General features: G+C 46.1%; 1 protein-coding gene across 1 annotated transcript in view; it reads right to left on the bottom strand.

Annotated features, from left to right (window-relative positions):
* Positions 1–13134, bottom strand: part of LOC103821203 (small conductance calcium-activated potassium channel protein 2-like) — a 238388-nt gene extending 225254 nt beyond the window's left edge. The window contains exon 1 of the mRNA XM_050986457.1: positions 13036–13134. Within this exon, the coding sequence (XP_050842414.1) occupies positions 13036–13134 (99 nt within the window). The remainder of the gene's footprint in view (positions 1–13035) is intronic.
* Between the last annotated feature and the right edge of the window lie 944 nt (positions 13135–14078).

Below are 14078 nucleotides of genomic sequence, written 5' to 3'. Positions count from 1 at the left end.
TACTGCAACAATAGGTATTGGTCTCTTGGTACTTGCCCATTTTCAGTCCAAATCTCCAGCTCCTTTCCCAGTTGGTTTCCAAACAGGGTTGGCGAGTTCTTGTCCCTTGTGGAAGTCGTGTCCAGGTGAGTTGGGTCTTTCTTCCGTTCCCTGGGTTTTCCACTCAAAGGAAAACAGTTTCCTACTTTCTTTGTCAAGGGGGATGCAGAAAAAGGCATCTTTTAAATCAATTACGGTAAATTATTTATATATCTCCTTTATGGATGTCAGCAATGCGTAGGGATTTGTTACTACTGGATAAATGTCCTTTGTTATTTTTTATTGCTCTCAAATCTTGCACTCATCTATATTCACCATTTGGTTTCTTTACTGGAAATATTATAGCCTAACCTGTTTTACAGGTTCTATGTCTAGTCAGCTGCTATATTCTCTCAACACCATCGCCTTGGTAACGTTTTCCTGCTGGAACTGACTGCCCTTGTGAAACCTTGTCTGGGCATTCTCGTTTCAAATGCCCCTCCTGCTTGCAATACGCAAATTGATTTAGGCTTAACCCTTGCATAACTGGTCCTCTACCACAACTAATTCTGCCACGTCCCCTGAAATTTGGGTTCCCTTTTCCTTGTATTACTGCTAAAAGATTTTGCTGCTGCCTTTTACTAGCTTCTCTTTTGCGATTATGATATACCTTCCAGGCCACCTTCAGGATTCTGAGTTTTTATAACTATTTTTTTACTACTTGTGTGTTGTGGTGTGTGTCCAGTTCCCAATTGAGTTATCTTCCCTGTTTTGTATTGTTTTGTGATGATTCCCCTGGTTACAACCCTATACCCAGTTCGATGGTTCAGTCCTGGTTCCCCCTTTCCCTCGAATGGTATCCTCTCTGTCTGGGCTCGCTGCCAAGCCCTTGTCTCCACCCCCGTTCCCCTGGCAACTGCCCCTTTCCCCTCCTCCAGAGCCCCGTTCATCTCCTGAAACCCCCCCATCCTTCCAGAAACTTCTCCCTTCCACAGGGGTGATTGGGCAGGTGCCTTGAGCCCCTCCTGTGTTCGTGTATCACTTGTTGCCACCGGTGTCAGTCATGTTGAATTCCCCTCCTCAGTTTCCCCCGGTTGGTTCTTGTACACCCCTTTATATACTGCTTCTCCCCCTTTTGTCCTGTCTTTTCCCGCCTAGTCACAGTGGCGTCTTTTCCCGCCTGGACGCAGTGGCGTCTTTTCCCGCCTGGACGCAGTGGTGTCTTTTCCCGCCCGGACGCAGTGGTGTCTTTTCCCGCCCCGACGCAGTGGCGTCTTTTCCCGCTTGGACGCGGTGGAGAAATGATACATTAAAACCACTGAGCTACACCGGGCGTGTCAAGACCCTCTTTTCTCTCGGCTTCTCCGCCTTGCCGCTTCTTTTTGATACTGTTGCTGCTGTCCTGCCGAGGAAGGCGCAGCCCGGACGTCCCTGACGGATCTGAGTAGTGCCCCCTTAGCTGCTAGCTGCTGCTGTGCTCCGAGCTAGCCCCGGCCGCCTTCCCCCCCCGCTCGGACGGGAGGGAAGTGCTTTCGACACAGCAGCCGCGGCACTTGTGCCACCTTATCAGGATTTTTTCTATAAGTTCCAGCTGACTGTTTCCAAATAATTAAATCTGCAGGAGAAAAAGGCACTTTTACAAACACTGGCCCTTCTACTCCTACACTTTGTCGCAAGGGAGCAATCACAGTCCATTTTTGTCTGCCTGTGTCTTTTCTTTCCACAACCGGGGCAAGCTTTGACCGGCTTTGGGTTCTGTGGGTCACTGATTCATTACTATTGCTATCTTTTCTACTTGCATCCCTCCCCCTCCTTTCTATCACAGTTAGGTTTTGCTCTTCTTCCGAGGAAGAGGAATCATGTGACGATGGGAGAGGAGGATAAAGAGAGAAAGGTGTACTAGATGAGACAGGCTCAGGATCAGGTGAGGTAGGGGCAGGCAGTGGGATAGGGACAGATGAAGCAGGTGGGATAGGGTTAGGTACTCTTGGTCTTATTGGAGCTGCCTGTAAATCAATATCTGTATAATTTTCCCTACTCAGACTTTCTTTCAACGCCAAGTGTTCTAGACAACATTTCTCACAAACCCCACACTTATCACTTGCAGATGCTCTAACCACCATTAATCTACATTCATCCTGCCATTCTGGCTTTCCCCGTAAATAGAAAAACAAATCAACATACGGAACCTCATCCATTGTTTTTTTTTTCTTGTTTTTTTCTTTTTTTTTTTCTCTTTTTTTTTCTTGTTTACGAAACGACATTAACTGCGAAATGGTGTTGTATTGCAAAGTGCCGTATTTTGGCCATTTTTCACCATTCTCCAAGACATATTCTGGCCACCATGTATTACAATAATCATTTAACTTAGCTTTACGTAATTCTTCCCCAAAATTAACCTGTTTCCAATGTGCTAATAAGCACCCCAAAGGAGAAGTTTGTGGAATAGAGGCATTGCTGCCCAAAATTCCTTTGAGCTTCTCCATCCAAAAATATACCACAAATGCCGAACCAGCAACGCTTTCGCGATTGTCTTACGGACGGCGCCTAGGCAATACCACCAGGAATTCCTTAGCCCAACCAAGCGTAGCTTTCTCTTCGTCTTATTGGCAGGCACCCAAAGCAAAATAAAAGCACCTTACCTCTCTCCTGGGGACGTTGTGAGCGGCAGAGGCGGTCGCAGCCGATGGGCTCCCCAAGAATCCTTCGGTGCCGGCTGGAGCGTGATCGAGTCGCGAACTCGCTCAGCAGCACTCACAGGGTCCCATCTGGGTCGCCAAAATGTTAGCATTCAGGAACACATAATCACGAAAATGATTATATGCAGGTGCTTTTATTGAAGAGCTCTGGGTGTCAGGGGTACAAACCCAAATCTGACTCCAACATAGGTTTGAGATGAAGATGTTTTTATATTCTACTGTTATATAACTTTCATGTTAATTATTAAACTTATATTGTTATATTGTATACATAGATTTCAGCTAAGCATAGCCTCCTTAGATTAGGAACATACAGTTTCTCATTGTTCTTCTTATGATTATACAATAATTATATTTAATTACTAAACAATCATCACATCTAACAATTATATCATTTATCATACTACTTACCTAGGTGCAACACAAAGCTTAACATCTCAGAGTCTATTTTGACATTTCTCAGGGCCCCACTATCACATCAAGGTAGGAATAACTCTCCCTTGTGTTGCCAATCTAAGTCTATCTTTGACACCTCTATCTTTGCAGCCTGGTCTACCTGCTGATTGTTTTGGCACTCCTCATTGGCTCTACTCTTGGAGACAAGGGCATCTATGTGACGGACTTTCACAGGTAGCCTCCCTACCCTGGTAGCGATGTCTTTCCACTCTTCAGCAGCCCAAATTGTTTTTTCTCTACGCTGCCAATTAGCCTCTTTCCACCTTTCCAGCCATCCCCACGGAGCCTTGGCTACCATCCATGAAGCAGTGAAGAGGTAGAGCTTTGGCCACTTCTCTCTTTCAGCAATGTCCAGGGCCACTTGAACAGCTTTCAGTTCAGAAAGTTGGCTTGATCCACCCTCTCCTTCAGTAGCTTCTGTGACCTGTCATGTGGGGCTCCATACGGCTGCTTTCTACTTTCGTTTCATTCCCACAATGTGGCAAGAACCATCAGTAAAAAAGGGTATCATTGTTTCTTATGCTGGCAGTTGGTTATATGGTGGTGCTTCTTCAGCACGTGTCACTTCTTGTTCCTCTTCATCAGTGAGACCAAAGTTTTCACCTTCCAGCCAGTTTATAATTATTTCCAGAATCGCAGGGTGTCACCGACATGTTTTATGAAAAATCCTTTCCTTAGGATTTTTCCCTCCTGAGAAGCTGAGAGGCCTCAGGAACAAACTGTAAACAATTCTTATCTGCTGCTGTGGAATGCACCATGGGGAATCTGTGATTGGTCTCATCTGGTTGTTTCTAATTAACGGCCAATCACAGTTCACCTGGCCAGACGGTCTCGGTCAGAGACAAGCCTTTGTTATTCATTCCTTTTCTATTCTTAGCTTAGCCTTCTGATGAAATCCTTTCCTCTATTCTTTTAGTATAGTTTTAATACATTATATATCATAAAATAATAAATCAAGCCTTCTGATACATGGAGTCAAGTTTCTCGTCTCTTCCCTTATCCTGGGACCCTTGTGGACAATACCACACCAGGGCGATTCAGTTTTCTAATACGGACGTGCTGTGTGATGAGAGCAATCCATTTGCTCCATGTAGCACTGGTGGCATGGTGGGTAGAGGGAACCTTTGCTTTGAATATATACCCCAGCACTGGCAGTCGGGGTGCTAGGAGGAGCTGTCCTTCAGTGCCTATTACCTCTGAGGAGGCTTGGACTCCTTCATAGGCTGCTAAAATTTCCTTCTCTGTTGGAGTATAGTTAGCTTCAGACCCTCTGTAGCTTTGACTCCAAAATCCTAGTGGTTGGCCTCGAGTCTCCCCAGGCACCTTCTGCCAAAGGCTCCAGGACAAACCATGGCTCCTGATTACAGACTAGAGCATGTTCTTCACATCTGGGCCTGTCCAGATTGGGCCAAGGGCTACCGCATGAACGATCTCCTCCTTAATCTGGGCAAAGGCTTGTTGCTGTTCAGGGCCCCACTGGAAAGTGTTCTTCTTACAGGTGACCAGCTAAAATGGGCTCACAGTCTGGCTGTACTCAAGAATGCGCATTCTCCAAAAACCTGTGGCGCCTAGGAAAGCTTGTGTTTCCTTCTTGCCGGCTGTTGGAGACATTGCTGTGATCTTGTTCATGTCATCGGTGGGAATCTGACACTGTCCATCTTGCCACTTCACTCCCAGAAACTGGATCTCTTGAGCAGGTCCCTTGACTTTGCTATTCTTGATGGTGAAGACAGCTTTCAGGAGAATCTGGATGATTTTCTCTCCTTTCGCAAACACTTCTGCTGCCATCTTCCCCCACACAATGATGTCATCAATATATTGCACATGTTCTGGAGCCTCACCCTTTTCTAGTGCACTCTGGATCAGTCCATGGCAAATGGTGGGGCTGCTTCCACCCCTGGGGTAGTCAGTTCCAGGTATACTGCACGCCTCTCCAGGTGAAGGGAAACTGAGGCCTGCATTCAGCTGCCAGAGGAATGGAGAAAACTGCATTGGCAATGTCAGTAGTGGCGTACCACTTTGCTGCCTTGGACTCCAGCTCGTACTGGAGTTCCAGCATGCCCGGCATAGCAGCGCTCAGCAGTGGAGTCACTTCATTCAAGCCATGACAGTCCATAGTCAATCTCCATTCTCCTTCAGATTTATGCACAGGCCAAATGGGGCTGTTGAAGGGTGAGTGGGTCTTGCTGACCACCCCTTGGCTCTCCAGTTCACGGATCATTTTTGTGGATGGGGATCACAGCATCTCGATTTGTTCAGTACTGTCTGCAGTGCACTGTCGAGGTGGCAATTGGCACTCACTGTTCTTCCACCTTGAGGAGTCCTACTGAAGATGGGTTTTCTGGTAATCCACGCAAGGTGTTCAATTGTCACCGACATGTTTTATGAAAAATCTTTTACTTAGGATTTTTCCTCTCCTGAGAGCTGAGAGGCCTCAGGAACAAACTGTAAACAATTCTTATCTGCTGCTGTGGAATGCAACAGGGGGATGTCTGTGATTGGCCCCGTCAGACTGTTTGCAATTAAGAGCCTATCACAGAACACATGTCCAGCCGTCTCGGGCTGGGAAGACACATTCCTTTTCTATTCTTAGCATAGCTTTGTAATAAAATCCTTCTCTCTATTCTTTTAGTATAGTTTTTATATATTATATATCATATAATAATAAATCAAGCCTTCTGATACATAGAGTCAACTTTCTCGTCTCTTCCCTCATCTTGGAACCCCTGAGAACGGAGTAACATTCAATTGCTTGAAACCCTCTGTCTCTACAGCTGCTATTCCAAATGCCCACCTGAGTCCATTTGGGTCTTTGAAATACTCACTTTGGAAGAAAGTCTAAGCCTAAAATGCATTTGGGCCTCTGGGCCAGTCACAATAGGGTATTTCTTCCACTCATTTCCAGTCAGGCTCACATCAGCTTCCACCAAAGTAAAATCCTGTGATCCCCCTGTCACCCCTGCAATAGAAACAGATTCTGCCCCCACATGTCTTGATGGGATTAATGTACAGTACACACCAGTGTCGACAAAAGCTTTATATTCTTGTGGTTCAGATGTGCCAGGCCAATGAATCCCCACAGTCCAAAAAACACAGCTTTCCCTAGCCTCTACCTGGCCAGAGGGAGGGCCCCTCCAAGCCTGGTTATCCTTCTTTCCCTGGGCAAATGTCTTAGAGGTTCCTTCAAGGGCATCAAAAATATTGTCATTATCATAATATATGACTGTTGTCTTGTTCACAGGGGTCCCAGGATGAGGGAAGAGACGAGAAGGTTGACTCCATGTATCAGAAGGCTTGATTTATTATTATATGATAGATAATATATTAAAACTATACTAAAAGAATAGAGGAAAGGATCTCACTACAAGGCTAAGCTAAGAATAGAATAGGAATAGAATCACAAAGGCCTTCTCCCAGACCGAGACCGGCCGGACAGGTGATCTGTGATTGGCTCTTAATTGCAAACAGCCTGACGAGGCCAATCAGAGATTTCCCCTGTTGCATTCCACAGCAGTAGATAAGAATTGTTTACAGTTTATTCCTGAGGCCTCTCAGTTTCTCAGGAGGGGAGAAATCCTAAGGAAAGGATTTTTCATAAAACATGTCGGTGACATCTCACCCTTTTTATTTTAAATAAATTAAAAGGAAAAATGTTTGCAATTTCATCTGCTGGACGAAGCAGAGGAAAGAACAAGCACCTGAGAGGCTATGTGTTGCCAATCAAAATATCAATCAAATGCTGGTGTGGAACCATCAGGGAAATTCTTCACCTGCAAAACACCAAATTCCTATCACATCACCAAAACAATCTTAAAATAGAAGAAAATGCAAAAACAGTACAAGGGAAGTTCATTGCTTCAAGTCCAAACAGCTGATGGTCAGGAAAAAGTCCAAACTGAAGATGTTCCTCTTTGACATTGCTGAATGTCCCTTTTTGTCCTGAAACAGGCTTGCAAAAATTTTTGAGCTGCTAGCTCTTTCAACTCTTTTTATTTAATTTTTTTTTTTTTTTTTTTTTTTTTTTTGAAAGAGCAGCAGCAGAGAGGGGCCACTGAGACCCTGCGGTGGCCCAGGCCCTTGTGGAAGGTACAGGGACCCCAGACCTGGCTCACAGAACGGTGGCCCCGGTCCTGACGGGGGAAACAAAGCCCCCAAACCCAACAGGCGCTGGCCGGGCGGAGGCCCTGGCCCAGGGAACCGAGCAAAATGGCCCAGACCCGGCCCGCGGAGTGGGCTCTGTGTTCTCTCAACCCGGCACACAGCTGCCGATGCCAGGGCAGCACGAGTGACCGACCGCTTCATCCCCGCTGAACCGGTGCAGACCAGCAGCTGGGGAAGAAAAGCTTTCCCAGGGATCAACACCCAAGATCTGGGGGTGCTTTGTCCCCACATAAAATGAGCGATGCTCACTTTCCACTGTGTCTCCTGCCTCTGCAACGCAAATGCAAAAGATGTTCCCTCTTTCTGCCCCTCGGTACCACCCCCTGTGGGCTGGGGACCAGAGGCAGAAGGCTCAGGAGCCACCTCCCCCACGCTGCTGGGGCGCGTGGGGGGAGTCAGGCATTCCAACCCCCAGCGGGAGCCCCCGAACCAAACCCGGGTTGGCCTGCGAAAAACATGAAGTTTGAAGGCAAGCAGACGGGCTGAGCCCGCAATCAACTGTCGAGCCACACCCCCCCAACGGAGCAGCAGGCCGGAATCCCCTTCCCCTGTCCCACCTCCCCCTGCAGGGGCAGCCTCAGGACAGCCCGAAAAGCTCAGGGGGGAATCCAGGCTGATCGCAGGCGCCGCAGTGGCCGCCGCGGGCGGCTCCGATGATGGTTCCGCTAGGTGACTCTCAACCTCAGCCCCCTCCACCGGCGCAGCAGCCGCGGGGGCGGCAGAGGCGCGGTCACGAGCTCTTGGTGATCGCTGTCGAGTGCGTCGCCTAGCAACTCGGGCGAAGCCGCGGGAGCGCCGACAAACCCTGCTGGAGGCGATGGGTCCGCTCCGGGCGGAGGCGGTGCCGCAGGAGGGGCCGCGGGGACTGGCACCTCCCACAGGGCGGGCTGAGGCGGGGCCTGTGGCTCTGGCTCGGCTGTCGGAGCCAACTCACCTCCCCCCTGAGAGCAGCGAGGGGGGGGGAAAGCGGTTCCGTCGGAGCATGCTCCAAAGGCGCAGAAAAAAACTTTTCTTCTGCCGCGGGCAAAGCTTCGCCCCCCCCACCCCGATTCGGGGGTGCTGGGGACCTCCAGGCAGCGGATTCGCACAGGCTCGCCTTTTTCCAGCTCCAGCGAGAAGGCAGACATCCCCCGCACATTCGCAATCCACTGATATGCAGATGCTTTCCGTTTCAAAACTGGGAAGAGAGTTCTGAACAACAGATAAATCCGAGGAAATCCAAGTCCCCAGTAAAAAAGATCTCGGATAATTAATTCCATGCATTCCCAAACATATGTATCAAAGGCATACAGCACATCAGAGAAAAAGCCATGGTGCTTTGCCCACCTGAAAAACTCGTAGAAATGTGTTGTCAGCATAGGAATTCTGTCCTCATGACCCCATTTTTGCCAGAGGCCGATAAGTTTCTCCTCTGAGGGAGAGAATGGAACCTCCGCCTCCGTAGGCACCCTTGTCCACATCCGAATCTGCCTTACACGAAGGGCAGCATTTTCAGGAAGGGAACTGTAAACAGTACCTTGTGACAGTGTCCTCTGGGCTTCAGCAGGCTGCTCTGTGCTGCGAAGACTCCTGGACATCTTGTCTCGGAGACTTTTCAAAAGGTTCTCTCTGTGGCCAGCCTTGGCTGTGAACTCTGTCTAATTTCAGGATCTTTGGTTCTTCAGCAACTTGCTGGAAGCCACTTCTGTGGTGATGTCCCTTTTTTCACTCAGGGTCACCATTTGTTGTCTTGTTCACAGGGGTCCCAGGATGAAGGAAGAGACGAGAAAGTTGACTCCATGTATCAGAAGCTTGATTTATTAACATATGATAGATAATATATTAAAACTATACTAAAAGAATAGAGGAAAGGATCTCACTACAAGGCTAAGCTAAGAATAGAATAGGAATAGAATCACAAAGGTATTCTCCCAGACCGAGACCGGCCGGATAGGTGATCTGTGATTGGCTCTTAATTGCAAACAGCCTGACGAGGCCAATCAGAGATTTCCCCTGTTGCATTACACAGCAGTAGATAAGAATTGTTTACAGTTTGTTCCTGAGGCCTCTCAGTTTCTCAGGAGGGGAGAAATCCTAAGGAAAGGATTTTTCATAAAACATGTCGGTGATATATGACAGTTCGGTTACTGGCCACTGGAGCTGCTTCCCTTTTGGTGGAACTTCCTCTCTGAGTCTTGCCTTCCTTCAATTCACGCACTCGTGACAGAGCAGCAGTAGATTTTCCATCCCATCTCCTTATGTTCTGTCCACTATCACGCAGGAAGAACCACAGCTGAGCTCGTGGGGTGTACCTTCTTTCTCCTTTTGGGGAACGTCTGCATTGGATACCAGAACCTCTGATCTGTACTGCCGAGATTTGGAGAAGATCCTCTTTAATCTCCTCCCTGAGTTTCTTGTGATTCTCCTCTATCTTGTCTTCTAATTTCTGCAGACGTGTTTCCACTGCTGCGATTCTGGCATGTGTTGGGCCATGTACAGCATCTGCATATGCTCAGAGCTTCTTTGCCATATCAAGCACAGTCTCACCGTCATCCCACTTCACTGTTGCTAAAGCAGAAGTGTTTTCTTGTGGCCCAAGTTGTACAAGTTTTTGACACATCATGGATGTACATGGTATCAAGTCTGGATTTACAGTGTTTACGTCATCTGAGAAGACAATCTCTGCCACTGCCATTTCTCTCAAGCGTTGGATCCTTTTCTCTATGGTCTTCCACTGGGTCTGCTGCATATAAAGATCATCTGCACACAGGTATCTTTGTGCAACACTGTACAAGACCCATGCCCAGAGGCTGTGAGGATTAACCCCCCTCATCATTCCTTGGTCCATGAGAGGATCATGTGACAAGGATCCCAAATGCCTCGCTTCACTACTGTCCAAAACTGTAGCCTTGCCTGCAGCATCCCAAAGACGAACTAACCAACTAATTATAGATTCATCAGGTCTTCAAGTGTAATCCTTTTTTAGGCCACAAAGGTCCTTCAGGGAATAGGACTCAATAGTGGCTTCTGATGTTGTGTCAGTTGCTTTAACTTTGGCTTTTGTATCAGTAATTGGTGCTGAGGGTCCTTCCCCCGGATCATCATTGTTGGTCCCTGGCCAATTGGATTTGCTTGTGTGCTTCTTTCCTGCAGCGACTGCCAGTGCCTTAGGCTTACTGTCTGGTTTAGCTACAGTGTCAGTAGCTGGGGTGTTGGCTGCAACCTGAGTGAGTGAGGTAGCTGCTGATTTATCTCCCTGGCCCTCTTCCTCTGTCTGCTGCCCTACAGTATCTAGCAGTGTGCGATAAGCATAGGCCAGGGCCCAGCTTATTGCAATGAGCTTTTTCTCCTTAGAGTCATCATGGTGCTTCTCTTTCAGGTATTTCCCTACCTCAGCTGGGTTCTGAATTTGTTCACATGGAAAATCCCAGTCTACAGGGTCAGAAAATTCCTTCAGGGTTTGGCCCATATCCTCTCTCCATACCACTCGGGATTTTCCACGCCTCCGTCTACTTCTGGGTCAGGGGTCTCATCAGCTCTTCTGGACATCTCAGCCCTCATTCTAGAGAAGTGTCAGACCATACAGAGGAAGCTTACCAGCTTGAATACCAGAAAGGTGGTCTCTTTAACATTCAGGGGAAACCAAGCAATCTCAAAAAGTGACATAACAGATTCAGAGGAGAAGAAGGAAAGGAAAGGCTGGAAAACCTCATCCCCTGCTCCTCCTCTAACAAACCGGGTGCAATTACTAATAAATTCCCAAAACATACTACTGGAACTGGGACACAAGGTAAGACCAAGAAACCATAAACCATACATATTGTAAACAGACTCCAGTATCTTTGTAAATACCCTATAAATCCATATCACCAAGGCCAGCACAATAGCTATTCTAATCCATGCCCCTCTACTGTAAAAACTACGTGTTAGGGACAACAATCCTAGTGACCCGAAAGGTATTGAAACCTCAAAAAAGCCTGAAGACCAGAAGCACATGAAGGCCTCCACCCCAAGAAATATTATGAATTGTAGCAACATGGCTACTGACTGCTTTAACTCACTACAGAGCAAGCACAACCAACATGCAATCAATAAAGCTTTTTTCCACTTTCTCAAGCCACGCGTTGGGCGTCAATAGATGCATTTGTCCTGGTTCAGGCAAAATTTGTTAGAGAAAACAGTTTAGATTAATTCTGCCTCAAATACAAACAAACCCATTTGTAAAGTTGTTTTTGCTCAAAGACCAAGTTGCACATAGTAGATAATGCAAAGAGATGGAAGAACACGATGTGTACCTCAAAGAGATCTGATTGTTACGTAAGACCTATGTGTAAATATGTGTAAATATCACTGTTTGCTAAATGTTACTACCATTGTCTGTGTATAGCTGTATATTGAATGTATGATGTATGTGTTTATAGAGTTAGAATATATATTAGTTTTAGTAGTAAGCTGATGATATAGGGATAACTGGTAGAATGTCCTAGGTTGACTATATGATGCTTTTATCCCCAATCATCTTGTTCTGTTTATGCTGAATAATAAGTTTTGCACCTTTAAGACTTGTTCAAGAGAGTGAAGGAAAGAGAGAAGAAGCACACAGTTTGTTTTCAGGCACTGCACTCAGTCCTCCACATTCCTGCTCCTGGACTGTGTTGTCTGTGGATGGACCGACAGCGAGACAGAACTCTCTTTTGTTTTAGTTAGTTTTAGCTAGCTGAGGCAAAGAAGTTCCCTGGACTGTGGTTTTTTTCCTTTTTTCCCTTTTCTTTGAACCTGTTTAAACCTGCTCTGGACTGAACACCCATAAGAACACCGGCAGCTTGCATCTGTGGCCCACCGGGCCAGGCCTAGGCTGCAGCATTTCTAGCACCAGAGAGACTGATAAGAGACCGAGTGAGCTGAACTGCAACCCGGGGAGTGGACTTTCTAAATTTGTCATCTCTTTTGGAGCAGCAAGGGGTTTTATTGTTTAATACTGTTTAGGTTTTATTGTTTAATAAACAGGTTTTTTCCACTTTTCTCCAAAGAAGTATTTTCTCCCTGACCGGTTGGGGGGAGGGGCCAATTGAATCTGCTTTCCTGGAAGAGCTGCTTTGAAGAGTTCTCTCCCAAATTTGCCCTGAACCAAGACATACTAAACACAAAAAAAATTTAAATTAGATATGAAGTACTGAATATGTATGGCCTAAAATTAAATCGGTGATAACAAAAACTCTAATGAAAACTGTACTGCATAAATCCATTTAAAGCAATTGAAAAATATGGACCATACATTATTAGACTTATAAGAAACAATGTAGGAAACTATGCACAAGCAAAATGCTTTAGAAGACTAGCTACCATCCCAGTTCTACACCTGCAAGTAACTACATTGAGAGACAAATATCTAGGTTTGTTCTTAGAAGTGGTCCAATTACACATCCAAAGACAGTCAAAAGATGTGATATACTAACATTTAATGAAAGACTCTATTGAGATTTTGAAGCTGAGAATTGCATGAGGGTGGAATTTTTCTCTGTATTTTATTATGCAGCTCTTCATTCTATCTATAGAGGATGAAAGCCATTACCGTGGAATGAGAGACCATGGAATGGTATAAGTAAGCCTATATACTTTAAAAGTTGTCAAATAAATATTTCTATTATGACTACCACGAGTTTGGGGATTAATTCCAACAAACTTAATCTCATATCCATTGAATAAATTCTGAAATACTCACCATGTTTCCAGTGAGTAAACAGATCCCTTTTCCACAGTATGTATTAGGTACCATGTCACCATATCCAATGGATAGAAATGTTATTGAAATCAACCACATTGCTCAAAGGAAGTTGCTTGTAACATCCTGTTGATCATGGTACCTGAACAGAAAAAGAAAATAATTTATAAATAATGAAAAGTTTTGTTAGATCTTTGTGCTGTCAGAAAGAAATCTCACTAACTGGTGTGTGGTGGATTGACCTTGGCTAACAGTCAAATACCCACCTGCTCACACCTCCCTGCTCAGCAAGGGGGAGACAAAATAAGTTTGTGTAATGAGAAACAAAAATAAACCCCCCCATTTCCCAGGCTAAACATCATTCCTTTATGCACGACTCCTCTACCTGATCCCCCAAGCATCGCAGAGGGGATGGGGGTTACAGTCAGTATATATGTATTAGACCTGACTAAGAGTTAATTTTCTTCAAAGTAGCTCATGTGGTGCTGTGTTTTGGAATTTTTACCAAAACAGTACTGATAACACACTAATATTTTAGTTCTTGCTGAATAGTGTTTGCACAACTGTTGCAAGCCGGAATTACTACTAGTAAAGTCCAGGGTAAGGAAGCAAAAAGGACCTTTGCGTAATATCCACAGATATTTTATTCAGCTGTGCAGTGAGATGTTCAGGTCCCAGCACCCACACATAGAAGCTCTAGGTTTCAGTCTGCCAAGAGGCCTGGGGGTGAACTTGGTCTCGGGGCAGTACAAAGATGAGGGCCAATCAGGGAATAGGGAGGAGTGGCTCAGGGACATAGGAACAGACATAGGAACAGGGGAAGGAGCCAATGGGGTCTAACAGCTTTTTGAGGGAAGCTTCTTGTGTCTCCCACAACCAGGGAATGCCCCCCTGGGGTCTCCACACACAACATCAAAGCCTTATCTGTTTCTCACATTGACCTCCCAATGAATAGCTTGGGGGAGAAGGGGTTGCACAATAGGCTGTGAGGGAACACAACTGGGCAGATGACCTGAACTAACCAAAGAGATATTCCATATCAT

The sequence above is a fragment of the Serinus canaria genome, chromosome W (assembly GCF_022539315.1).
Source record: "Serinus canaria isolate serCan28SL12 chromosome W, serCan2020, whole genome shotgun sequence".
Taxonomy (NCBI): domain Eukaryota; kingdom Metazoa; phylum Chordata; class Aves; order Passeriformes; family Fringillidae; genus Serinus; species Serinus canaria.
The sequence above is the reverse complement of the archived record's forward strand: the minus strand, read 5'-3'. Positions and strand labels throughout refer to the sequence as shown.